This window comes from Hemicordylus capensis, chromosome 6 (genome assembly GCF_027244095.1).
Source record: "Hemicordylus capensis ecotype Gifberg chromosome 6, rHemCap1.1.pri, whole genome shotgun sequence".
In the NCBI taxonomy this organism is placed as follows: Eukaryota; Metazoa; Chordata; class Lepidosauria; order Squamata; family Cordylidae; genus Hemicordylus; species Hemicordylus capensis.
In genome coordinates this window covers 45,330,834-45,357,276 of record NC_069662.1, presented here as the reverse complement: position 1 = coordinate 45,357,276, position 26,443 = coordinate 45,330,834, and the positions used below count along the sequence as shown (strand labels likewise).

At 45.8% G+C, this 26,443-nt stretch overlaps 1 protein-coding gene across 3 annotated transcripts in view; it reads left to right on the top strand.

Moving 5' to 3' along the window:
- The window catches only part of CRHR1 (corticotropin releasing hormone receptor 1), a 111,681-nt gene that overhangs the window by 20,912 nt on the left and 64,326 nt on the right, over nucleotides 1–26,443 (top strand). For all 3 annotated transcript variants that reach the window (XM_053262183.1, XM_053262182.1, XM_053262184.1), the window contains exon 2: nucleotides 10,977–11,064. In XM_053262183.1, the coding sequence (XP_053118158.1) occupies nucleotides 10,977–11,064 (88 nt within the window). The remainder of the gene's footprint in view (nucleotides 1–10,976; nucleotides 11,065–26,443) is intronic.

The window sequence follows — 26,443 nt, the reverse complement described above, 5'->3', positions numbered from 1 at the left end:
CAAAAGTATTTAAATATTCATCATGTTCATATTCATCATGTTCATATTCATATTTGTATACACACCTGTGAACATAGGAACATAGGAAGCTGTTTTATACAGAGTCGGACCATTGGTCCATCTAGCTCAGTATTGTTTACACAAACTGGCAGCGGCTTCTCCAAGGCTGCAGGCAGGAGTCTCTCTCAGCTCTATCTTGGAGATGCCAGACAGGGAACATGGAACCTTCTGTGTGCAAGCATGCAGATGCTCTTCCCAGTGCGGCCCCATATTCCCTAAGGGGACTATCTTACAGTGCTCACACATGTCTCCCATTCAAATGCAAACCAGGGTGGATCCTGTTTAGCAAAGGGGACAATTCATGCTTGTTACCCCAAGACCAGCTCTCCTCCCAAATCATGCTTGGTTCCATAGAACAGAGCTGACTCCAGGTTTGAGGGGGCCTTCCTACCTGGGTGTGCTTCTCTTCCCTTTCTGTAGTGGCAGGTATGGGTTTCTTTCATTCTTGGAAGGCCAGCATTCTACCGTAGCTTCTTGCTTGCTCCTGCCATGTTTTTCTTGCACAATGCCAAACGTAACCTCACAATGCTCACATGGGCACTACAGGGTGCAAAAAATACTGTGTGTTGCAGCCCTCCTCTAAAATGATGTTTGTTTACTTATTTATTATCTACATTCATGTACTTATATAAAGTAGCCATTGCTGCCCATAATTTTTTTCCCACCCTGAAGTGCTGATGTGGCAATGTGTTGCCATGTCTACTGTGACAAAAAAAGGGGACTCGCCCAGCTGGCAGTGAAAATGGCTAGTATTAGTACTGTTAGTATTTGTTTGTTTCCACCAGCTGAGTGTATGAATTACAGAAGAAAAGGTAAGGGGCTCTTAGTGAAATCCACAAGCTCCAATCTTAGCCAAATCATGCCCTACCCCCACAGCCTTATAGAAACAGTAGCTATGGAGTCAGGCCCTTTTTTGACCCCTTGTAATTTAAGTATTCTGTGACCTACTCAGAAAATGCTGGACCAATGAATTAGTTTGTGCACTCATAGGGTGCCTATGGCATGTAGGCAATACATAGGCATGGTTTAATTTATGGAAGTTCCCCATTAAGCTTTTATTTCAGTTCTGCATACTCTCAGGATTTTCCAAAGCCTTCAGCTGCAAGGCCCAAGGCTGCCTAGGCCTTCTTGGTAGGGCTGCTCTGATGTCACAGGCCCTCTGTGATATCAGAGCAGCTCAGTAGTGGCAGTCAGTGAGGACATGAAACCTCTGGTCAGCAAGGTCCACTCACACTGTGCTCTGAGAGGATATCTCAGAGGCTTCAAGAGATTCAAAGGAGTCAGTAGTGGAAGAAGATCAGAATAGTTGGGAGGAACCTAAACACTCCTTCATAATGACAAGTCCTGTGTTAACTCTTGGCTCTTCATAAAGGTGTCCAACTAGACTGCACCTGGTAGAATCCCTTGCTTTGTTCTAGGGAGATTGCTCGTGAAAAGCTGAAATAAAATTCCACACAGATTTAAGACTAACTGTTGGATCTGAAAGGAACAATAATGAAGTATCAGCTTGCTAAATGCTGTGTGTCTGTTTGCTCAGACCTCTAAACCCAACAGCATACATGAGTGGGAATGACAAAAGAATGTATGTATGTATTTATTTATTACATTTGTACACCGCCCCAAACTTTCGTCTCTGGGCGGTTAACAAATAGTATAAAACAAGTTAAAATATATACAAAAACTTAAAACAATTTAACAATTTGAAAATCAACCATGAATTAAAACCTTAAAAATTTAAAGAACAGAAAAGGCTTGGGTGAAGAGGTGGGTTTTCAAATGCTTTCTAAAAATGGTCAGAGATGGGGAGGATCGTATCTCAGTAGGGAGCGCATTCTACAGTCTCGGGGCAGCAACCGAGAAAGCCCGTCCCCGTGTGGCCACCAGCCAAGCTGGCGGCAACTGGAGACGGACCTCTCTGGACAACTTCAGTGGGCGGTGGGGACCATAATGAAGAAGACGTTCTCTTAGATACCCAGGTCCCAAGCCATTTAGGGCTTTATAAGTTAGGACAAGCACTTTGTATTTTGCCCGGAAACCTATTGGCAGCCAGTGTAACTCTATCAACAAAGGAGTGATGTGGTCTCTCCGAGATGACCCAGAGACCAAACTGGCCGCCACATTCTGTACCAACTGAAGATTCCTGACTACATACAAAGGCAGCCCCACATAGAGCACATTGCAGAAGTCAAGTCTGGAGGTTACCAACATATGTACCACTGTTTTGAGGTCGTTCATCTCAAGAAACGGACACAGCTGGCGTATCAGCCGAAGCGGATAGAAAGCACCCCTGGCCACTGCCTCAACCTGAATTCAAATAAAAATAATATAAATTCAAATTCTAACAAGCAAATTTAAACCAGGAACATTGCTTGACATGTTGCACAATCAAACACTGATGTTTCTGACTGGGGCTGCTGTGCACATGTTCTCAATTGAAGTAGCACTGCAGAAGTTCCTGCCTGCACACTGTTTTAGGTCATGCTCATCTCCTTGCCTCCTCAGCACTGTCGGAGCTGCCTTTCATGTGTGCCACAGCGCTGGCGGGTCAGAAACATACATGTTGGATTGTGCAGCATGTCCACCATTTGCTTTTACATGTGTGTGTATTTGTGTGTGTGCACATGCCTGACCCCCCATACACTTTAAAGTAAAGTGTGCTGTCAAGTCAATTTTGACTTCTGGCGCCCACAGAGCCCTGTGGTTTTCTTTTGGTAGAATACAGGAGGGGTTTACCGTTGCCTCCTCTCGTGCAGTATGAGATGATGCCCTTCAGCATCTTCCTATATTGCTGCTCAATATAGTACCAGCGGGGATTTGAACCGGCAATCTTCTGCTTGTTAGTCAAGCATTTCCCTGCTGAGCCATTAGGTGGCTATCCATACACGGTTGTTGTGAAAGAGAAACTCAAGTATGTAGTACACCACTCTGGGCTCCTTGGAGGAAGAGCGGGATATAAATGTAATAATAATAATAATAATCCCCCAGTGAGGCACTACCTTGGCGTGGTTGTGGGGCTTGTGTGCTCTGAGGAAGGTGAGAGCTATGCCAGAGGTCCAACCATACTGGACAGGTCTCACCAGAGGAGCCAGACAAAGAGTGCCTCTCCCATCAACAATATGGTGAGACGTAACTTTAATAAATCTATACCGGATCGGTCGTCGTCCGGGTCAACAAGGACCGCGCCAGGTGCTATAGTTCCTGGACATCTGGTGGCAAGTGGGCAACAGGACTCAGGATCTTCAGTTGAGCAACCAGGGCTGAAGACAGCAAAGTTATGCTGGATCGTAAGACCAGGAAAATCATGACCATCAGTCATGCTCTGCACCCCCGCAGTGATGTCGATAGGCTATACCTCCCTCGCAGCTCAGGTGGAAGAGGAATGCTGCAAGTCCATCAAACAGTAGAGGAGGAGAAAAGAGGCCTTGAAGAATATATCAAGGACAGTGAAGAAGATGCATTTCAAATGGTCAATAACGTGAAACTATTCAACACCAATGAAAGAAAGCAGGCCTACAAGAAAGAACAAGTCAAGAACCGAGCAGAAAAATGGAGAAATAAGCCCCTGCATGGTCATTATATTTGCACAATATAAGTGGAAAATCAGACATCACCAAGACCTGGCAATGGCTTAAGAATGGCAACTTGAAGAAAGAAACAGAGGGTTTAATACTGGCTGTGCAAGAACAGGCACTAAGAACAAATGCAATAAGAGCAAAAGTAGAAAAGTCAACCACAAACAGCAAGTGCCGCCTTTGTAAAGAAGCAGATGAAACAGTGGACCACCTAATCAGCTGTTGTAAAAATATTGCACAGACTGACTACAAACAAAGGCATGACAAAGTAACAGGGATGATACACTGGAACATCTGCAAAAAATACAAGCTACCTGTAGCCAAACATTGGTGGGACCATAAAATTGAAAAAATGGTAGAAAATGAAGATGTAAAAATATTATGGAACTTCCGACTACAAACAGACAAACATCTGCCACACAATACACCAGATATAACTGTAGTTGAGAAGAAAGAAAAACAAGTTTAAATAATCGACATAGCAATACCAGGGGATAGCAGAATAGAAGAAAAAGAAATAGAAAAAATCACCAAATACAAAGATCTACAAATTGAAATTGAAAGGCTGTGGCAGAAAAAGACCAAAATAATCCCAGTGGTAATTGGTGCCCTGGGTGCAGTTCCAAAAGACCTTGAAGAGCACCTCAACACCATAGGGGCCACAGAAATCACCATCAGCCAATTACAAAAAGCAGCTTTACTGGGAACAGCCTATATTCTGCCACGATATCTATAACAATTGACAATAAAATTCAGCCATCCCAGGTCCTTGGGAAGGACTCGATGTCTGGATAAAACAAACCAGTCAATAACACCTGTCTGACTGTGTAAACAAGAAATAATAATAAAAGGCTAATTTGTGGACAATAATTGCTGGGGTCTCTATAGGTTTAATCTAATCAACTTGACATACTCTACAAATATATCAGAATACCAATCTCTGCTTCCTTTTTCTATGCTAGATAAACATGCCAGGTTCTTTCACTCTCTGTTGGTAACAGACAAGACTACTGCTGTACAGAACAGATGATTTTAAAACAACAACATTAAAATGGGTCAGTGAAGAGGTTTCATGCTCAGGGAGAGGGCCTGATCTTTTTTGTCTCCAAATTGCTCTAACAAGTTAATAACTTTCTCAACTTCCCACACAGTTCGTGGAAGTTCACACACACCTCAAAGAGATTAGCTGGCCATTAATCATGTCCTCACAGTTGCTCAACTGCAATGGGATGATTATCCCCCTAATAGCTCTAATCAGGTGAAGAAGTGCTGGGAGTGAGTCGGGCTCAATAACAGAGACCATTCAACGGCCATTATAGCTTTTCTTCTCCAGTGGGTTTTCTGAAAGACATCAAGTGTAGGGTTTCATTTGAGCCAGTACAAGACTCAACCCCAGAACCAGTTTGCAAAGCCAGATCTCAGTCCTGGAGCTTGTGCAATAGTAATAAAGTAGTGAATGCCTCTGAGCACGTACAAAGTCTTGTCTTCAGTACCTGAATAATCACAACCACTCCACACACATCTGAGATTATAAGATATAATTTCCTGGCTTGAACAAACAAATGCCTCCTGGGCTGCTGTGGTTAGGGGGCCGGCACGGTGCCCCCTTGCCCCTCCCCCAGAGCACCCTCTCCTCCTGCACCCAGCCAATAAACGAAGCACTTGCTGGTTGGAAGTGCAAGGCACAACCCTCACCTGCTCCTTCCCATCCAGTGAGCGGAGTTTCTTTCTGTCCCTCACTCAGAGTGAGGGGGAGAGAGCGAAAGCACCTGGCTGTCAACAAAGTGCCCTCTGGGAAGGAGCAGGATCAGGGGTTGTGCGGCCTCTTCCAGGTGCTGGCCATGCCCCCTGCATCTGATGTAAGGAATGTGGCTGGCTCATGCACAGACACTGGCGAAGAGAGGGGCCCCCAGCGGGAACCTTTCCCTGGACTGCTGCCAAGCTTCCTACACCCCTGCTTCCAGAGTACGTTCTGAGCCCTGACATCAGAGCGAGCTCCAGGTCGTCTCAGGGGTTGTCAAGGGGCCTTCTGAGGGTCTTCCTGGCACCTTACCAGCTGCCTAACTGCCCATTGCCAGCCCTTAGAACCAGCTCTGCCTGACTTCTCTTTTTATAAATTAAATCTGGACATTCTAGCTCAAAATGTATCACACATACACCCCCCACCCCTTGTTTTGCTTGCTTGTAAACAGGTGGAATTGTTTGTCCAATTAAGTACAACAATTATCTTGCAAAAAACGTGTCCAAGCGCCATTGGCGCATTCTGCCAGAGTTGCAGCCCCATCCATCTTCCTTTTCCAGAGCTGTCAGGGCACTTTCTTTCTGAGATAGCAATCAGATCTTGCCACAGCCACTTAAGTGGCTGGGCTGTCAGTGGGCCCTGTTTGTGTGTTCCCTGTTTGTCAGTGCCCCCCCCCCCCCCGTTTGTGTGTGAAGGAGGGCATCTATCTAGGTATTTGGCTTTCAGATGTCACTCTGTCCCCAAGGCTCACCCTGAGGAATACATGGCTAGTTATTGCCTTAATATAGCTCATTAATATCAAAAGCCAATGCCTTCACTGTAATGCAGTGTGCTACAAGCAGAAATAGAAAGAATAAGATTGTTCTGCTCTGCATCTGTCTTATCATCAGCATTGGCCAGTTAGATGCTGAAGTTCACAAGCAGTGCAATATTATGATATTAATACCCTGTTAATTTCCAGTATCTGGGAGAGGTAGCCATAGTCTGAACATGGAGGCCCCACTTTGGGCTACCATGCCTTGTAATCACCAACAGACCAAACCTCTGTATGAGGCTGTTCACTTGACACAGGCCACCTGGAGTAAACCAAGCGTTTTAGCCCCACTTTTTTTAATGTGGTGTTTAGCCAAAGTTAAACAAATCTGCGGTTTGTTTAACCTCGGCAGCCAATCGTGTGCACGATCGCTGCCAGATTAAAAGCCTTCCCCGCTGGCCTGCCACCATTCCCAGCAGCAAGCTTGTGGGAGGAGCGGCCGCACCAAGCGTGGTGACTGCTCTAATGAGAACAGGCATTGTGTTCATGCCGCATGGCACTCTAGTATGCAGGTGGGGGGTGTCATCCTGCTCTCAGCTCCTGCCATCACTGCGCTGCTGCTCATGGGGGGGTGGGGGTGGGGAGGGTGGCCGCTGAGGGGAGGGTGGCCGCTGCTCATCTGCTGGAGGTGAGCTCATGCCTTCCCTGCAGCCCTTGGCAGTAGCTGCCAGAGGTCATGTGCACAGCCTCTATATGGGGTATTGACAACCAGTGCTGTGTATTATGGCCTGATTTACACAATTGTTCACATCTAGGCTTAATGTGGATTACTGACATTAGCGTGACTGTGTGAACCCATGCCAAGGTTGTTTGTGGCCCAAGACGAATCTGAGATCCCACCTTGGTATGGATCCAGCTGGTCTAGAATGCAATCTTGAGAATCTTGACCGGGTTGAGACTCATATTAAACTGACCCTTCACAAGGTGCACTGCATACAATCATGTTAAAGCTGATAACTCACATTAAACCTAGATTCAAATGATGGTGTGTGTCAGTCTTTATTACAATCTTTGACCAGAACACAGTTATATATGTTTAAACACAGTCATGCTGATTACTGAACTCTACATTAATTCTACCCATTAGCAAGCAGAGTACATCGGACACGTATTGCAAAACTACAAAATGTTGCAACTGAATATGAAATTGATGAGTTTGAGTCTATTGACAAATATTCAATGTAAAATTTGTCTGGTCTTCCCGGAAATCCTTTTAGAACAGGATCAATTAATCTTCACTTAAGGTCTAAATAAAAGGCACACCGCAAGAACACATGGGCAACTGACTCAATCTCATCTAAGTTACAGGTAGTCTTCCCTATAACCGAAAATCCCGGATGTTCTTGACTACAGTTCCCAGCATCCTCAGCCAAAGCCCACTGCAGCTAGGGATTCTGGGAGCTGTAGTCAACAACATCTGGGATTCCCTCTTACAGGGAACCCTGGTTGCAGGGGCAGTATCTCTGCTCAAACTGAGTTTTGCTATATCTACTACCTAATGGTACAGCAGGGAAGTGACTTGATTAGCAAGCCAGAGGTTGCCAGTGTGAATCCCTGCTGGTATGTTTCCAGTAGGGAATGCACTTCGTGCTGAAATAAGAGCATCTCCTTCTCTGTTTGCTTTTAGGAGGACTCTGAAGACGTATCTGTTTTCGAGGCAAACTGAGATTCAATTTTTAAATTTTAATGTTTTTTAACGTGTTTTTATCTATGATTTTTATCTTTTTATGAATTTTAAATGTGTTATATTTTATGTTTTAATTCTGTACACCGCCTAGGGATTTTTATACTAGCAGTATATAAATTCAATGAATGAATGAATGTTTCCCAGACTATGAGAAACACCTATGTTGGGCAGCGCAGTGATACAGGAAGATGCTGAAAGGCATCATCTCATACTGCGTGGGATATGGCAATGGTAAACCCCTCCTGTATTCTACCAAAGACAACCACAGGGCTCTGTGGGCACCAGGAGTTGGCACTGACTCGACGGCACACTTTACCTTTACCAGCTAATAGTTCAGAGGGGAGGGCATTCATCTGGGCCTTTGAGAAAGCCCATCTATGTTTAGGGAGAGTAAGGAAAAATAAATAATCAGCTGTGCAGGTTCTCGGCACACCACTAAATGGCTTCAATGCCCTCAATATCCTGGTCAGGTCATTCTGAAACTTAGTATCCCATATCCTTTGTTTGATGAGTTCTTTGGCCCTATCCAGTCCCACAAAAGGATTGCTTCGGGTGAAAGACTGTAGCCATGAAGTTTCCTTGTGCAGTTCTCCCACCAAGTAGATCAGTGCCTATCAGATAATAATAAAGGTAAAAGACCGACGGGCATTACGTTAATTCTTACCCAGGTTATTAAATTTAAATACTACACTCTGGCCTCAACCTTAATAACACCAGATTCCAATCTCAGAGGGACGCTGGAAATACATTTGGGGATCAGAAATAGTGCTCTTAAGAACTTGGCTTAAGAACCCATATGAGCAGTGCTGCTGGGAGAATACGATAGCCTGGAGGCTGGGCAAACACTGAGATGACACTTTCAGTGAGTTGTCCACCATGACCCCAAGGTCTCTCTCCTCTCATCTGGGAGCACACTGATGGATGGAGAGGAGAACTGCAGGTTCACTGAACCCGTGGTTTGGACCTACCCTCCGAATGGCCCCTTGGAGTCATGTCATATGTTTTGTATGTACAATTTCTTGCTTTTTTGATATTATTGTTACTATTGTTATTGCTGTTGCTGTTATTAAATAGTGATTATTCACTATATGAAAGTGGTCATTGGCCATAATAAATATTTTATTGTATTGTATTGTATTTATATCCAGCATTTTAATATTGTTCCTTGTTTGTTGTATTGCATTGTTTTTTTGTAGTTTTATTCTATGTTGTGAACTATGTTTTAGTTCTATGTTGTAAGCTGCTTTGAAACTGTTGTAAAAAGTGGGGCCACATTGTTTCTTTAAAAAATGTGATATAAGTAATCTAGACCAATGAAACATGTTGCCTCTTACTGTTCATGACACACTGATTTTTGGAAACTGCTTGGGTCCATAAAAACTGAGACTATCAAGGTTCTGGCAAAACATCATAAATGACTGGCCTGCTGCTTACAGCCCAGAAACTGCAGGCTTGATAGCCTAATCCAATCCTTTTTGAGAGCCAAAGTGGACAAGACATTGAAGATGTGTGATTGCACCTCTGGTCTCTTTAATGTTTTGCAAATAGCAATCATGTGCAGCAGGGTGGGGAATCCAGAATGGAACCATGGACAGGAGTGGCAGGATGTAACCCTTTCCTCTTTACTGATTTCCTAGTGAAAGCCATGGCAATGAGTTCCATAGGTTGATTAGAGGTTATGCAAAGAAATCTCATGTTATTGTGTTTATGTTGTTCCCATTAGATGAATTGGAGGACCCCATGTCCTTACATTTTGAGAGCAAATAATTTGTCCCTGTTCACTCTCTTCATATCACTTCTTATGTTTTAATTGTTTCTGTTATGCTGCTCTGATTAACCCTGCTAACTGGGCAAAGAGGCACCTTTTTAACATGATGATTCTCTTTATTGAGCATGGGGAGAGTAACTGGCCCACCCCCAGCAGAGCATCCCACCAGTGACTGTTGCTGGTGTCTATCTTATGTTTCGATTTTCGATTGTGAGCCCTTTAGGGACAGGGATCCATTGTATTTATTTATTATTTCTCTATGTAAACCGCTTTGGAGACTTTTGTTGAAAAGCAGTATATAAATATCTGCTGCTGTTGTTCTCTTGCCCATCCATCTTCTATGGACATCTTTTGCTAGACTAAAAAGTAAGTCCCAGCTATTTAAGCCATCTAGGACAAGCATGCCCTACCCAGATTCTGTCCCTGGGTTTTGAACGAGGTAGGCAGAAAAATCATCCTACCCAGCTGGGGCATGACAGACAGTCAAGCTCCCTGCCTCCAACTTTTTAAAAATTTTAGTATACAATTTTAAAATAGGAGCCCAGCTCACAGAACTGGGTAGGACTCATTTATTGTCAGGTGAACTTCCCTAATAAGTTACCCTAACCTCCTTTAAGCACCCTGTTAGGTTCTCATAGTTGCTAAAAAAGAATTGTTTTTGGGACCACATAAGCATGATACACCAGTAGTGGTTTTGTTGTTGTTTTTTAAACCGGAAACGTTCCTATTCTATAAACAAGCTGTCCTTTTCAAAAACAGAAGCTGTTACAAGCAAAAACAAACCAGCTGGTTTTCCAAATAATTCTTAGGTGAGGGTGCTCCAAATGGTTCCATTCTAGCTACAGTCCTATCTGTATTGGTGTCCTATGATGTTTAATTCTAATACTTAATACCTGACTGACTGATTATCTTACAACACTTGATGGATGACATACAACAATATTTTAATGTTTGACAGTTTTTGACAAATGATGACTTGAGAATTCTTATTTACCTGCCAAAGCATTCAAGACATGCCACCACTTCTAAAAGCTCTAACTCGTGAGATAAAATGTCACCTTCAAAAGTGCTCATTTAGATTTGAATTTGAAATTTTGCATTCAAAATGTGGCAGTTCAGCCTGTTTTGAGTATTTGCCATGTTCTCTCCCCCTGGCCCGCCCAGCTCTGTCATAGCTTCTATTTCTGAAAAACAACATTGCCTCCAAGCCTTTAGTAGCTCCCAACTTAGAGTTCTTGACCTTTGATCTAAACTGCCAATTGAGAAGGGGAAGGGAAGGGTAGGTAGTTTCCTCCTCTGTAGTCTCATGGCATCTACCTCTCCTTTTCACCTAGCTGCTGCTTCTCTTCTGGATCAACCTGGCTGCAGCCTCCATCCAGGATGAGCTCTGTGAAAATCTTTCTCCTGTCAGCAACATCACCGGTAAGTATGTTCCCATTACTTGGATTCTATCCTGCCCAGTCTAACCCCACTCAGCTCAGCTCAGCTCAGCTCTTAGCCAAGCAAACACTCCCTTAACCTAGCTGCCTGGCTCATGTGTCTCCTCGAACTGCATGCCTCCTAGAAGCATGTTTGTGCTCATCTGGGGGGAAGGTGAGTTTGAGCAACCTTCCCCCGCATCTGCTCAGTTGTGTGAATGGCCTCAGTATCAGCTATCAGTAAAGAGCCCTGTGGCCAAGACTGAGCAGCTACCTGGGACCAAAGATGTCTAAATGTTTCAGCAAGCTGAACCTGAGACTTGACACAACCCTTAGTCTAGCTTGCCTACTGCTCTCTTAGCACTCAAGAGACCAGTAAGGACAGTTGATCAAGGATCACAGAAGCTGTGAATTCTAGGGAGGAGACCATGGCTTAGATGGGCTTAGACAAGATACACCAAACTCATATGGGTTGCAGGGCCAAACTTCCCATCCTGCAGTCATCCAGGCCACACTCACAATTTTCCACTGGGGAAAGAATCAACATTTTTACTGGGTAGTACTGGGGCTAATTGTTAACTTCTAAAAAATACCTCTCACTGTGTTGAACCTTGAGAGTAGAATTGATGTTGGTCACGTAATTGATTTATTTGCAGGGTTATATACAGTTGTCTGGCAGGGTTCCTAGTGTAGGCCTGCAGCCTTCTCCTACACTTGGAAAAGCGGGGATCTGGAACCTGGGTTCCCCTTAAGAGTTCAGTGCCCATTAATTTACTGTGCAAATTAACACACACTCATCACACTCATATCACACACTCATCATTCAAACCCACGTGACGCTTGTCCTCACCTTGCCTGCCAAAATCCCTTCACCACATTATTACGTTTCCCAGTCACCTCCTCTACCTCACTCCCCTGGCCCTGATCACCCCACTGTAGCTCCCAGCTGTCTGCCATCTGAGCCCCTTTCCCTCCTCCTGCTGCTGCTACTGCTGCTTGTCTTCCACATCCTTTCACATGTCAAAGCAACTGCCCTTCCCCATCCTGCTAGCCGAAACATCCCTGTCTCCACTGGCCGCAGGCTGTCACTCATCACTCCTTCCACAACCTTCCTCCTTGGCTGCCAGTGTTGTCAAATTTCAAACTCCCCTCTCTCCATAATCCTTGACATGTGTTTATATTCTGAATGGAATGGGGTTGCTGCTTATGTTGAGGCATGAAGCAGCAGCCACTGGTAGGTCAGCCACTTTGCCTTAGGAAGAAAATTGGCTTCCTAGTCCTGGGGATAGTTCATCAATTCATGTGGAGTGTTTTTGGCCACACTGAGGACCCTGAAGGGCCTGATAAGACCCTTCATATTTCAGCCCAACACTAGAGCTATACTGTTTAAATTCTCTTCCACTTTATTGGCAGATGGGTATGCAAATCACATAAATTAATTTATATTAATGAACTTGCAAGTTAATTACCTACATAATTAACAACGCCTTTTTGCCTTTGTGTGTAGTATGTTTGCTAAGCTATTAAATCATACTTTAAAAATATTATAAGCATGTCAGCATAAAGGAATTTTGATTCATGGCATACATAAAGGGAATGTGGCAGGGTGGAGGCAATTGGCTGGGGATCCATTTAGACACAAAATGGAAAGTAAGCAAGGGTGACCTCTTATTGGTTGCTGCCACCATGTAGAACCATCAGTTATTAAAACCTCTTGTATTTGGGCCGAACTGGATTCTACAATTAGGGGAGAGTCTGTTATGAAGGTATTCAGCAAATCCTCATAAGAACAGCCCTGCTGGATAAGGCCCAAGGCCCATCTAGTCCAGCATCCTATTTTACACAGTGTTCCACCAGATGCCCGCTGGAAGCCTACAGCAGGAGTTGAGGGCATACCCTCTCTGCTGTTACTCCTCAGCAACTGGTAGTAAGGCATCTTACATTTGAGGTTGGAGGTGGCCTGTAGCCCTCCGACTAGTAGCTGTTGATAGACCTCTCCTCCATGAAGTTATCCAAACCCCTCTTAAAGTCATCCAGGTTGTTTTGGCTGTCACCACATCTCGTGGCAGAGAATTCCACAAGTAGATTATGTGTTGTGTGAAAAAGTATCTCCGTTTGCTGGTTCTAAATTTCCTGGCAATCAATTTCATGGGATGACCCCGGGTTCTAGTGTTATGTGAGAGGGAGAAGAATTTCTCTCTATCCACTTCTCCACACCATGCATGATTTTATAGACCTCTATCATGTCTCCACGCAGTTGTCTTTTTTCTAAACTAAACAGCCCCAGCTGTTGTAGCCTTGCCTCATAAGGAAGGTGCTCTATGCCCCTGCTCATCTTGGTTGCCCTCTTCTGTACCTTTTCCAGTTCTACAATGTCTTTTTTTAGATGTGGTGTCCAAAATTGTATGCAGAACTCCAGGTGTGACTGCACCGTAGTTTTGTATAAGGGCAATATAATATTAGCCATTTTATTTTCAGCCCCTTTCCTAATGATCCCTAGCATTGAACTGGCCTTTTTCACAGCTGTCGCACATTTAGTCAACACTTTCAACGAGCTGTCCACCATGAGTAGGGGCATGTTCCTTAACTTGCAGTGGGAGGGGAGCCTCCAGCAGGGGCAGTGGGGAGGGCCTCCAAAGGCCTTTAGGTCCAGGCTCCAAAATTCCCTAACTGCACCTCTGGTAGTACTGCACTGAATGCAGTACATTTGACAGACTTGAGCAAAAACAAAGTGTTGGGTTGGGCATGATGCTAGTGGACTTGCGTTGGTGTAAACCTTACTTTGGGGTGTGAACCCCCCAGTTCCTTGCATAGAGTTCCTTGCCGTTGGAGAGCACATTGCACATTGGATGTGGAGCTGCCGGGGCGGGTGAGAGGAAAGTCCCTGCTTTTGCTTTAATTTTTTTAAAAAGCTGCAACTGTGGCAGTTGCTGCTGGTGGGGGGGGGGAGGGGAAAGTTCCCCCTTTTCCCCCTAAAGATCACCGCTCCCAGTGGCGGGATGGGGCACACTGGCAGCGGCTGGCTGCAGGGAGGGGGGGCGAGGAGGGAAGATTGCCCCCTTTTAACCTCTGAAAGCCCACTGTGCAGTGCTGTGGGATGGGGGGGGGGTGGCAAGATCCTTCCACCTCCCCTCTCTCAAGTGACTACATGGGTTCTGCTGTCTGCAGTCCGGCCGCCCTCCATCCCACCACTGCACAGCGAGCTTTCAGAGGTTTATAAAGGGGGCAAAGCCCGCTGTGTCCAGCCAGGGTTGAGGAAGGGAGGAGGAGGAGGAGGCGGTTTTGGTGGTGATGGCGGCCCAGCCAGGAAGAGGGGGAAACGGGATGCCGGGCAGTTGGGCGGCAGTGGCGGGCACAGCAGAGACTGCACACCCGCCAGAAAGTGCTGCACGGGGGCCTGGAGGTTTGTGCTCATGCACACGTGCGCACCTTAGAGAGAACAGTGGTTGCATCCAGTGGTTGCTTTCTATAATATATATTATGGACTTGGCAGGCGATATTCTAGCTTAATACAAAAAGTTTTCATCACTTATTCTGCTTTTGAAGGTGACCGTTTTTTCTAAGGTAAGTGCAGGTAATACAACAAATGACTTCACCGTGATATGATCCAGGATTGATGATAGGTGGTTTTATATTTCAACTCTCACTAGCAACCTGTGTAGATTATTAGGCTGGCAGAAGGCAATGACAGGAGGCTTGTTGATAGCTTTACAAAGGGGTAGCACTCCCTAATAGCCATGTAATAGTTTGGAGATGCTGGATGGAAGTCAATTACAAAAAGAAGAGTGTTCTTTGTTGGCATTCTCCCTGTTTTGAAGGAGAGACTCTTTTGAGAACATAGATGTTTTGCTGATATTCTAGTCACACATGCGGAGAATATCTGAACTGTAGAAAGTGCTCTTCAAGTTTGCTGGTTCTTTTACAGTATCCTCTCTAATAAAACGCTTGGTGTCCGTCCGTGGACGGGCACCAAGCGTGTGTTCGTGCCTCCCTGCCCTGTTCTGCGCCTGCGCAAAGCACAGGCCCAGAACAGGGCAAGGGAGACACAACCGCCAGCACCCGGTGGACATCTTGGATGGCCACAAGCGGCCGCCGAGAAGAAGCCGGTTGTGGGCGGAGGGGAGCTCTAAGCCGGGTGAAGAGGCGGCAGGGGAGATTGGCTGAGGCCGCCTCGCCGGATACCGGAACAGGGAGGCAGAGGGCGGCGGCGGCGGTTCCAGGGAGGATGACGGCAGCTCCTGCAGCTGCGGGGAGGGCAGAAGCAGCTGCCGCCAACTCAGGGAGGGCAGAGGCAGCAGCGGCGGGACCGGCCCTGCCACTGAAAGCGACAGAGGTGGCGGCGGTGGGATCAGAACGAAAGCAGCCCAAGACAACAACGAGATGGCCAGAGGTGGCCGCCCCGAATACGCCGGGAGCAATGGCGGCGGGAGAAAATTCAAAAGGAGGACGGGAAAACCGGTCAAAACAAAAAGGAGAACGGGGAAGCCGGGCGAGAAGGCGGCGAGGCCGCCAACGAGGCCTGCCACACCAAACAAAACAATAGTGCCCGCTCACCCGTCCTCCAAGGTGCCAAAATCCACCTTCCCCACTCCCCCCCCAAATTAATAACTGCACCGCCCCCACCTATCGCCCACCCGCCCAACCAGCTGCCCAAACCTAACTTCCCCACTGCACCCCGCGGCAATCGGCCAAAAAAAACCAAACAAACAAAAAAACCACACCTCCAAGAAGAAGTGAGGAGCTTACAGAAAAAGCTCCTCTCTGTGGCAAGCCTCTGCCCAGACTGCCGGTATGGAAGCGAAGGAGCCTATTGCATCATTTGCATCCATTGTAACAGTCTGAGCAGCAGCAGAGCATCGAGAAGAGCTCTTTTCGCGAACTCCGCACTTCACAGCTGATAAAACGGACAAACAAACAAAAAAAAAACCAGGGGCAAAAAGGAGAGAAAACAGGGATAAGGGAGAGGAAAGGGGAGGGGGGGAAGGTGCAGGGGAAAAAAGACCAAGAAACAGTGAGCAAAAACCAGAGAGAGAGAGAGAGAGAGAGAGAGAAGGGGAAAAAAACCAAAAACCCAAGGGACACAAAAAAACCCACAAAAAACAAAACAAAAAAAAGGGGGGGGAGGGAAGGCTAGCGCCCGTTATTATAACGGGCTTAAAAATACTAGTTTATCAATATTATTGCATACTAGCTGGCCCTGCGCAGAACATCTGCGCGCTAGGACATTATTGCTCTCTTTAAAGTCCCGCCACAGCCCCTGCTTTATTGCTCAGTGTCAGTCACCCCACTCACAGCCAACCCCTCCCTTCCCCCACTTTCAGCCACCCCACCCACAGCCACCATCTCCCCTCCACTCCCCCACTCGCTGCCACCCCTCTCCTCCCCACCACCACTCGCGGCCACCCGCTCCACTCCCTCTCTCTCAGCCACGCCACTCACAGCCACCCCTCCCCTCCACCACTTTCAGCCACCTCACTCACAGCCAACCCCTCTCCTCCACTCCCCCACTCGCAGCCACTCCTCACTTTCAGCCACCCCACTCACAGCCACACTGTCTCCTTCACTTTCCCATTCTCTCAACTCACCCAACTACCGCTCACTCCCTCAGCTCCAACTGCTGGCCTCTGATGCCTGCGCAGTCTCCTCATGAGGAGGATGGCCAAGCTGAGCACCGAGGGCCATCCGAACAGGCCAGATGGGAAGCCCCGAGGAGACTCGGCAGGGTGTCAGAGGCCAGTGGTTGGAGCTGAAGGAGGGAGGGAATGATGCCACTGCTCTTTCTTTGGCCCTCCTGCTTCTCCTTGGCAGCAGCTGCCCCTCTATCCCCTTCCTCCTCCTCCTCCTCCTCCTCACTTCCCCTCCCTCCCCCCCCCCCGAGTGTTGTCAGAACTCTTGCAAGATGTGTCATGGACCAAAGGATTTGTTACATACTTCCTAAGGCTTTTAAATATAAAGAAGATGCCTTTATTTCTGAGCACCATATGTACAGTATATATGATGTTTCTTTTAATGTGTTCTGAGTGGCAGGAACTCCAGTCCAAGCAAACATGAGCATCAGTTGGTTCCCTGTATAGATCAGTGACAATCCTGTTTGGCTCTGAAGCGCTAACTGTTTTCTCAGGCAGGAAAACATCAAGGAAATGGGCTTGTGAGTTATTGGTGGTGGTGTTACAAGTGAATTTAATTGCTGAATGGATGATGTTGACATACTTCTTAAATTGTTCCGAGCTTTCTTTGCCACTGGTCCAGATCACAAGATATCATCAATTCAACACCGCCGTATACGTGGCCTTTTGCACAGCACCGTCACCCCCTGTACAAGAAGCTAAAACAATTGACAAGTTATAGCAGCATAATAAAAACAATGCAACAGTAAAACCAGTAGCATCAAATAATACAGCAACTCTAAGAGACTGATAAAAACAACATAATCAATGCTTTTAAAGGCCCCGTAATAATAAAAAGGTCTTTGGTGCTGGAAATTCCTGGGCACAGCAAACCACAGTCTGGGTGTCACAGCTGAAAAGGCCTCTCCGTGCTGACTGCACAACTAACTTGTGAAGTTAGGGGCCCCAGAGAAAGAATGGTGATGAATACCTCAACTGTGATGAATGCCTCAATGAGCATATCCATGAAGGAAAAGTTCAGTATAAATAAATTTGATTAGGTAACAAGATAACCTGTGGTGGTTCCTTGACTGAGAGTAGTGGTGTGCAGGGAACCGGTGCCTGCTGATTCGAAGGTGGAGGAGAAATCTTTAAGGATGAGGGAGGGTGCACTTACCCCTCCCGCCGCATTTCCCCTGCCGGCGCTGTCTTTTAAAATGGTCTGGCGGGGTGGCTGCGTACCCCTTTGCTGCCCCGGTGCCTCCTCAGACCGGAAGTGCCCGGTGGTGCAATGTTTTACTTTTTTAAAAGTGTAAGGAATACAAAAAGAGGCACTGCTTGTGTGCAACCCACTTAGGTCAAGTCAGCTGAAGACCAATGCTTTACAGAAAACACACAAAGATGTGCTTGGAAACACCTAGCAGAGTCTTGCCACTAGCCCAGGAATCCTGGGCTTCTTTTGCATTGATGGATGGGCTTTGCGGATTCTAGATGATAGATGTCTCTGCCAAGCTGCTCATTTACAGGGCTTTGCAAAACTGCTGGTTGAAATAAAGTATTGGCGTTTGCGGCAGGTGAGTCAGCCCTGTCCAGCAGAGACTGCTTCAAGAACCACATTCCTCCCTCTCTCTGCCCCCATCATAGCGTAGTCTTTATTTTGGTCTTTGACCAGCATATTCTGCCCCTATCTCCCCAGATTATTTATTTATTTATTTATTTATTTATTTATTTATTTATTTATTTATTTGCACAGTCAGACAGGTGTTATTGACTGGTTTGTTTTATTCAGACATCGAGTCCTTCCCAAGGACCTGAGATGGCTGGATTTTATCGTCAATGTTGTTGCTGTTATAGATATCGTCGCAGAATATAGGCTGTTCCCAGTAAAGTTGCTTTTTTTAATTGGCTGATGGTGATTTCTGTGGCCCCTATGGTGTTGAGGTGCTCTTCAAGTTGTTTTGGGATTGGACCTAGGGCGCCAATTACCACTGGGTATTCATTCATTCATTCATTCATTCATTTAATTTCTATACCATCCTTCCAAAAAATGGCTCAGGGCGGTTTACACAGAGAAATAATAAATAAATAAGATGGATCCCTGTCCCCAAAGGGCTCACAATCTAAAAAGATGAGATGAGACAGACCAGATTTGTATCTGTTTGGGCTAACCAGCCAGAAGTCAGTGGGCCCTGCATTCGCCACAGTGACTGGCATAGGTATGTGTAAGCAGGTGGGTGAGTACAAATTGCTGGCTAGTAACTTATATCCCTTTATTTGCAAGGTTGCTGTATGTTATAAGAGGAGCTATGGGGATGCAGTGATTCCACAGAAACAAAGCTGACCCCGCCAAAAGCAGGTGAAGTGGGCTGCTTCATGTGGCAGATGGTGAGCCAGTCTCATCCTCCCCCATGGATTCCCTGCAAGGGAAGGGAGGCACCATGCTACTTTTCCTCTTCCTTTCCTAATAGAAAAGGAAAGGGGGGAGATTTAAAGGAAGGGAGATATGCAGGTGTGTGCGATTTTAACAGAAAAAAAAGAGGAAGAAAAGGAAAGGAAGGCAACATTATTTGTTGCTCTGCTTCAGGCAGCAATGTCCCAGGGCATGGTCTAGGGCAGGGTTTCTTAACCTTGGGCCCCCAGATGTTGTTGGACTGCAACTCCCAGAATCCCCAGCCACAAAGACTATGTCTGGGGATTCTGGGAGTTGTAGTCCAACAACATCTGGGGCCCCAAGGTTAAGAAACCCTGGTCTTGGGCACATAACAGCCACCTTGCTGAAGCTAAACAGTTTTTGATGTGGTCAGTGTCTAGATGAGAAACCCATGAATGCCACCTTTGGGGGTGGGGCCATCCCTCAGTGGTAGAGCATCTGCCATGCAGAAGGTGGCAGTTTCAATCCCTGGCAGTATCTCCAAGTAGGGCTGAGAGAGACCCCTGCCTGAAATCCTAGAGAGCCACTGCCAGTCAGTGTAGACAGTGCTGAGCTAGATGGACCAATGGTCTCTGACTTGGTATAAGGCACCTTCCTATATGTCCTGGGCCAGCACTGCACAGAAATAGAGAAGATGATATTGCAGAGAAAATTCAGCTTCCTAATGTTTCTTTTAAAAGCAACATTTCCGCCCTTATAGTCGCAAAGGTATGGCAGAAATTATTAGGGATCCTGCCTTATCCCACCCCAGCTGGCACTGTGGTCAGAATCCCAGGTGGGAAGCAAGGCACGAAACATCCCCAGATGGGAACAAAGCTTTCCTGCTATCCCCTGCTAACTGAGCAAAGAGGCACCTTTTAAAAAGAGTGATTCTCTTTATTTAGCAGGGGGAGAGCAAAAGGCCCTATCCATCTCCAGCACAGCATCCCTCCAATGGCTGTTGCTGGTGTCTAACTTATGTTTCTTATTTAGACTGTGACCCCCTTGGGGACATGGAGCCAATCTATTTATTTATTTTATCTATGTAAACTGCTTTGGGGACGTTTGTTGAAAAGTGGTCTATAGAGATTCATCTTTGTATTCCTGCTGTGGAAGCACATGAGATTTACCTGTTGGGCTTTGGAGTTGTCCCCAAAGTAACTGAAGACACCCCACCCCCATGTGGCGAGGAGGTGGTGTTTTAAGTTGTGGGCATGCATTGCAAGTGAGACTGATGATTTTTTCTTTTCTTTTTTTAAAGCATCCCTCAAGCCAGAAGCAAAATTTCAGAAGCAAAAATGGAAAATTTTGTAAAACAAAAACAGTAGGGACTGCAAATTAGCAGAAATGTTTAGACAGAACAAAAAGAGAGAGAGATGAAAATGGCTAAATGTGTTTCTAGGCATATATCAGATTGAAAAACAGCTGAATGGTATTTTTAAAACTTGGCGAAGATGAATCAGGAGGGGTGAGGAAAGGACCTGGGTAGAAGAACCTGCTAAATTATCTCTGTGACCTTTGAAAGTGCCAAATGACATTGCAGGCAAGCAAGGCAGTACCTGCTTTGTAGAGTGCCTCGGCTTGTTTACAGTGAAAAGAATAGCATCCATTGTGACAGGAAGCACAAGGTATTAGGTGTATAGTATGATACACACTCCAAGTGTCCCTATCAACTAGGGACAGTCCTAGTGTTTTGGTGCATGCCCCTGCTTCACCTTTGTCCCTGTTTTGCCTTTGGGGAGAACTGTGAGAATGCATTCCCCCCCCCAAAGTTATTGTTAAAATATATTAAGGCGATAACTGTCATTGAAAAGAATGCAGTATTTCAAAACATCAGCACTAACCTGCCCAAGTATATATTTTCTGTGGGCATCACATGAATCGTAAAAGGCCAGAAGTGTACCTTTTTAGTAAAATGTGCACACATGCTATGAGGGCACAATCTGGTTTGGGATCACAGGTGGTGGGGAGGGGATCACAGGTTTGGGATCACAGGTGGGGAGGGGGCAGTAAACACTTTCCCTCGTGCAGTTTTCTTGACAAAACTGCTCCCCTAAAGTGACTATTTGCTGCAAACAGCCACTTTGAGGGAGCAATTTTTTTGATGGGAAAGCAGCAGAAATGGTCAGTATCAATTAAAAAGCCAGGAACTCTTCTGGTCCACTTCCTGTGTTAATCCTGCCAATTAATGATGAGCTTAATACAACATAGGCTCTAAATTGGAACCAGATGCATTTAGTGCTCAGAGTGCTCAAAGTGCCTAAACTTAAGCACCAAGACTTCCATCCCTAAGCACACTTACCTGAACTTATATCCCATTGAAACCTATGGGAATTAATTCTGAGTAAGTTTAGGATTGCACTGCATGACACCTAGTAGTGCAAAGCTTGTCATTTAACATGCTGCAGTGGGTGAGGTTCATTTTCAATAGCATACAAAACAGAGATCATTATTTTTAGCATACGATTCTGCAGCTGTGTTTTGAACCAAAAGAACAGTCTCTTTGTTCTGTCCTAAAATCAGGAAGGCAAGGCAGTTGGAGTTGCAGAACCCTGGATAGCTCCCAGTGAGCAACTTGCTCCAGCAAGGGCCAGAGGTGGAATGAGGTCTTAAAAGACCTCCAGTTCCCAGGCTCCGTCTTCCTGCCTGAAGAGCAGAGAGACGTAAAAGGGCAGTCCTCTGGCCTGCACTTTTCCTCTGCTCTATTAAGTCCCTTCTGAGTTTTGGCCCATTGTCGACACTGTTGTACAGGACTGGGAGTGTACGAGGTATGTGGTATGCAAAATTCACGTCCGCTGCAGGGCTCAAGCACAGTGAATGCCACTTCTGGACTCTGCTTCTGGGACTCCTGCAGCTTTTGGCAGGCTCAGGTTCCAGCCTGGTGTTAGGATTTGATGGAGAGGAGAGCTGGTCTTGTGGTAGCAAGCATGACTTGTCCCCTTAGCTAAGCAGGGTCTGCCCTGCTTGCATCTGAATGGGAGACTTGATGTGTGAGCACAGCAAGATATTCCCCTCAGGTGATGAAGCTGTTCTGGGAAGAGCAGAAGGTTTCAAGTTCCCTCCTTGGCGGCTTCTCCAAGATAAGGCTGATTGAGATTCCTGCCTGCAACCTTGGAGAAGCCGCTGCCAGTCTGTGAAGACAATACTGAGCTAGATAGACCAATGGTCTGACTCAGTAGATGGCAGTTTCATATGTTCCTATGACGACTCCCCCCTCCTCAAGAGTAAGACTCCACACTATTGCTCAGGGCTGCGGTCATGACACTCTTGGTTTGTTTAAACCAATAGTTGATTGGGCATTGTTTTCCTTACAGTGTATTTGATTCCCCATTATCACTGTATCCTATCCTCTTACCCCACCCCCACTTCTATAGTGAAGGAAAGGAATGAAAGAAGAGAAAAGCAGAAAAGAAGAGAGGGGGATGGAGGGAGGGAGACAGAGACAGAAAGAACATATGGTTGCCTAGGTGAACTAGGAATAAGGAAATTCAAAAATGTATGGTTGTCTTTTATTGTGCATATAGTTAGGAAGTTATGCCAAATCTTTAACCTTTTCAGATTTATCATCCTTGGTGAAGGGCCATTTTTCATGCAAAGCTAGTTCAAATAAATCTTCTAACCAGTCCTCCACTTCAGTTGTATTCTTAAACATTTTGCCACTAATAAGCCCCTCAATAGCTTATTCCTCAGTAGGTCTGGAACTCAAGCCTAAATTATATATATGAGGGCTGCACCCCAGTATTGCATTTTTGCAGGACACTCTTGGCTTTTAAACCTATATAGGACAGGCTGTTAGAGAGTAAATTAACATAGCTTACAGCAGGTGGAAAAGAGCTTTCAGCAATGTGTAATAATGGAGCAGGGCTCAGGTAGAGTGGGAATAGAAGTGCTACTCTATATAAGTATCCCTTTTTCCATCAGTGAAATGCTGAAGACTTGTGCAGGATATTAACAGCATATAATAGAACACATCACGTCAAATTTGGTCAGTATGAGCATATCCTGAATGAGAGATGAAATCATCCCTTGCTTTCAACATATTTGAGTACCCAGTCCCTTTATCACAGGCAGGGCTAGCTCAAGATATTCTATCATCCTAGGCAAGTGAACATTTTGCTGCTCCCTCCCCGCCCTCCCCCCAGGCAACATAATATTGATTCATATCATTACCAATAATTTAGTGAAACTACAAGATGCAGTAGTTTCATTCTTAAAAAAATGAAAGCCTAGGTACATTTGATTAAATAAAAATATTTAGCAGTATCCTAAAGCCTAGAAGGAAATGTTTTTCCTTAAGGCTGTACCTCAGATCCCTTTTATATTTCTTAACTTCACCATGGATCACAAAGAGTGCAGTCAGATGCTTCCATTAACAAATGATACTGAGATTTTCAAACTTGGGTCCCCAGATGTTGTTGAATTGCAACTCTCAGAATCTCCAGCCACAATGGCTGGCCATTGTGGCTGAGGATGATGGGAGCTGGAGTCCAACAACATCTGGAGACCCAAGTTTGAGAACCCTCAAGCTATGCAATGTATAACATTTTAGCTTGTTCATTTAGCAATGGGCCATATCTCTGTGGAGAAGCACATGCTTTGCATACCAAAGGCTCCAGATTCCATCCCCAGCAGCTCAGATATCATGACTGGGAAAGGCCTCTGCCCGAGACCCCGAGAGCTGATTTCTGACCGATTAGGCAGTCCTGGTCTAGATGAGCCAGTGGCTTCTCTTAAGTCCTGATCTCACCTTTTCCTCCATGTGTTCAGTTCAATAAGTAGGTCACACCAGCTGATCCCACACCACCTTCAACCTACACTGGCCCTGCTTCCAACTTCTGCACATTCAGCAGAAAGTGAGAAAGCACTTTATGCCTGTACAGCTATATATGCATCAGGCCTGTGTTCATGACTGGAAACTTTGGGATGACCTATTGGAGAGCTCTTTCTCCAAACTGAGGTAATTGCCTTTGGTGGCAGTTTATCAGGGGCCGTGGAGGGCAGCAACTGCCACCTTCCCCCTCTGCTGCCACCGCTACCTGGATTAGCAGCATAGTTTGAGGTCATCTGCCCATCCCAGCCACTTGTGCCACCACTGCCATTGTAAAATGAAAGAAGAGTGGTGAGCTAAAGCATCCAGCCCCCACCTTCTAAACTGACTGTGATGGCAATCTGATGCACACAGCCATGTGAAGAGCTGTTCCTCTTCCAGTCTAGATATGAAAAGGAGGAGGAAGTGAGAGTGGAAGTGGAGGAGAGAGGAGTGGTGATTGGGACACTCTAGTCCACCACTCTCCTCCCCTCCACTTCCTTTTCTGCTCCATTCTTCTCCCCTTTTTCAAATCCAGCATGGAAGGAAGTGGAGGAGGAGCAGCAGCAGCTCAAGGAGCAGCTCTTTGCACCTGCTGGCTGGGTGGAGAGCTGGTCTTGCAATAGCAAGCATGGGTTGTTCCCTTTGCTAAGCAGGGTTTACCTTGGTTTCAACAAGGGTTCATGTATTGGCGCCGGTGGCCAGCCGGTGTCCAACAGGTTTTTTGGGGATTTGGAGGCAATAAGCTCAAACCAGTGTAAATGCCAAAGAGGTTTTATTAGACAAAGCTGAATAATGGTTTAAAGAGGATTACAGAACAAAATATAAAGCATACGTCCCTGATCTGACGTGATTTTTTTCACTGGGGAGCACCCTTGATGATGAAAAGGACGTGGCCCCTGTAACGCCAGCTGGTGTGTAGCACCTTCCCGGATCTCGGTCTACGCTGAAGCTCCAAATTACTAGGGTGTCTGTGTGTCTTTCTTATACTGTTACATCTCTCATAAGCAGCATCAAGAAAGGGGCTGTTGCCCCCCCTTATCAGTAGCCTGTGTGAGACCCATGCGCTTGGCCAGCAGCCAAGTGCATGCCAATCCTAGGCAGTGCCTCTTCCCATCCTCCCTTCTCCAGGTGGGTGATTAATGCATATGTTTTATGTAAACCTTATCCGTGCCTAGCTGTACTAATTGGCATAGTAATATAAACGCAAAATATGAATACAGGAATGCAGGTGGATATATAGTTTTCAATAAGAAACAAGGGTACAGGGTTATTAAAGTTTAAGGCTAGAGAGGCTTAAAATGATTCCTTTAAATGCATGGATATAAGCAGTGTATAGAAGTTTACATGTGCAGAGGGTAAAAGTGGATCACACCACTAGGCCACCTCACCATATCTTTGGCAGTGACACTGCAGTACACCAGGGTTCACCTTGGCCTCATCAAAGACTCCTGAAGGACCTTAGCAGTCATGGGATAAGGGGTTGAAGGACAGGAAACAGAGGGTAGGGATAAATGGAGAGTTTTCACAATGGAGGGAAGTAAGAAGTGGGATCGCCCAGGGATCTGTACTAGGACTGGTGCTTTTTAATTTTTTTCATAAATGATGTAGACATTGGGGTAAGCAGCGAAGTGGCCAGATTTGCAGATGATACCAAACTCTTTTGGGTAGTGAAATCCAAAACACATTGTGAGAAGCTCCAAAAGGATCTCTCCAAACTGGGGGAGTGGGCGACAAAACGGCAAATGCAGTTCAGTGTTGGCAAGTGTAAAGTGATGCACATTGGGACCAAAAAACCCAGCTTCAAGTATATGTTGATGGGATCTGAGCTGTCGGTGACTGACCAGGAGAGGGATCTTAGGGTCATGGTAGACAGCTCATTGAAAGTGTCGACTCAATGTGCGGCAGCTGTGAAAAAGGCCAATCAGATGCTAGGGATCATTAGGAAGGGGACTGCAAACAAAACTGCTAATATTATAATGCCCTTCTACAAAACTATGGAGCTGCCACACCTGGAGTACTGTGCACAATTCTGGTCACCACATCTAAGAAAGGACATTGTAGAACTGGAAAAGGTGCAGAAGAGGGCAACCAAGATGATCAAGGGCCTAGAGCACCTTTCTTATGAGGCTAGGCTACAACAGCTGGGGCTATTTAGTTTAGAAAAAAGACGACTGCGGAGAGACATGATAGAGGTCTATAAAATCATGCATGGTGTGGAGAAAGTGGATAGAGATAAATTCTTCTCCCTCTCAAATAACACTAGAACCAGGAGTCATCCCATGAAATTGATTGCTGGGAAATTTAGGACCAAGAAACGGAAATATTTTTTCACACAACGCATAATCAACTTGTGGAATTCTTTGCCACAGGATATGGTGACAGCCAACAAACTGGAAGGGTTTACGAGGGGTTTGCATAGCTTCATGGAGGAGAGGTCTCTCAATGGCTACTAGTCGGAGGGCTATAGGCCACCTCCAGCCTCAAAGGCAGGATGCCTCTGAGTACCGGTTGCAGGGAAGTAACAGCAGGAGGGAGAGCATGCCCTCAACTCCTGCTT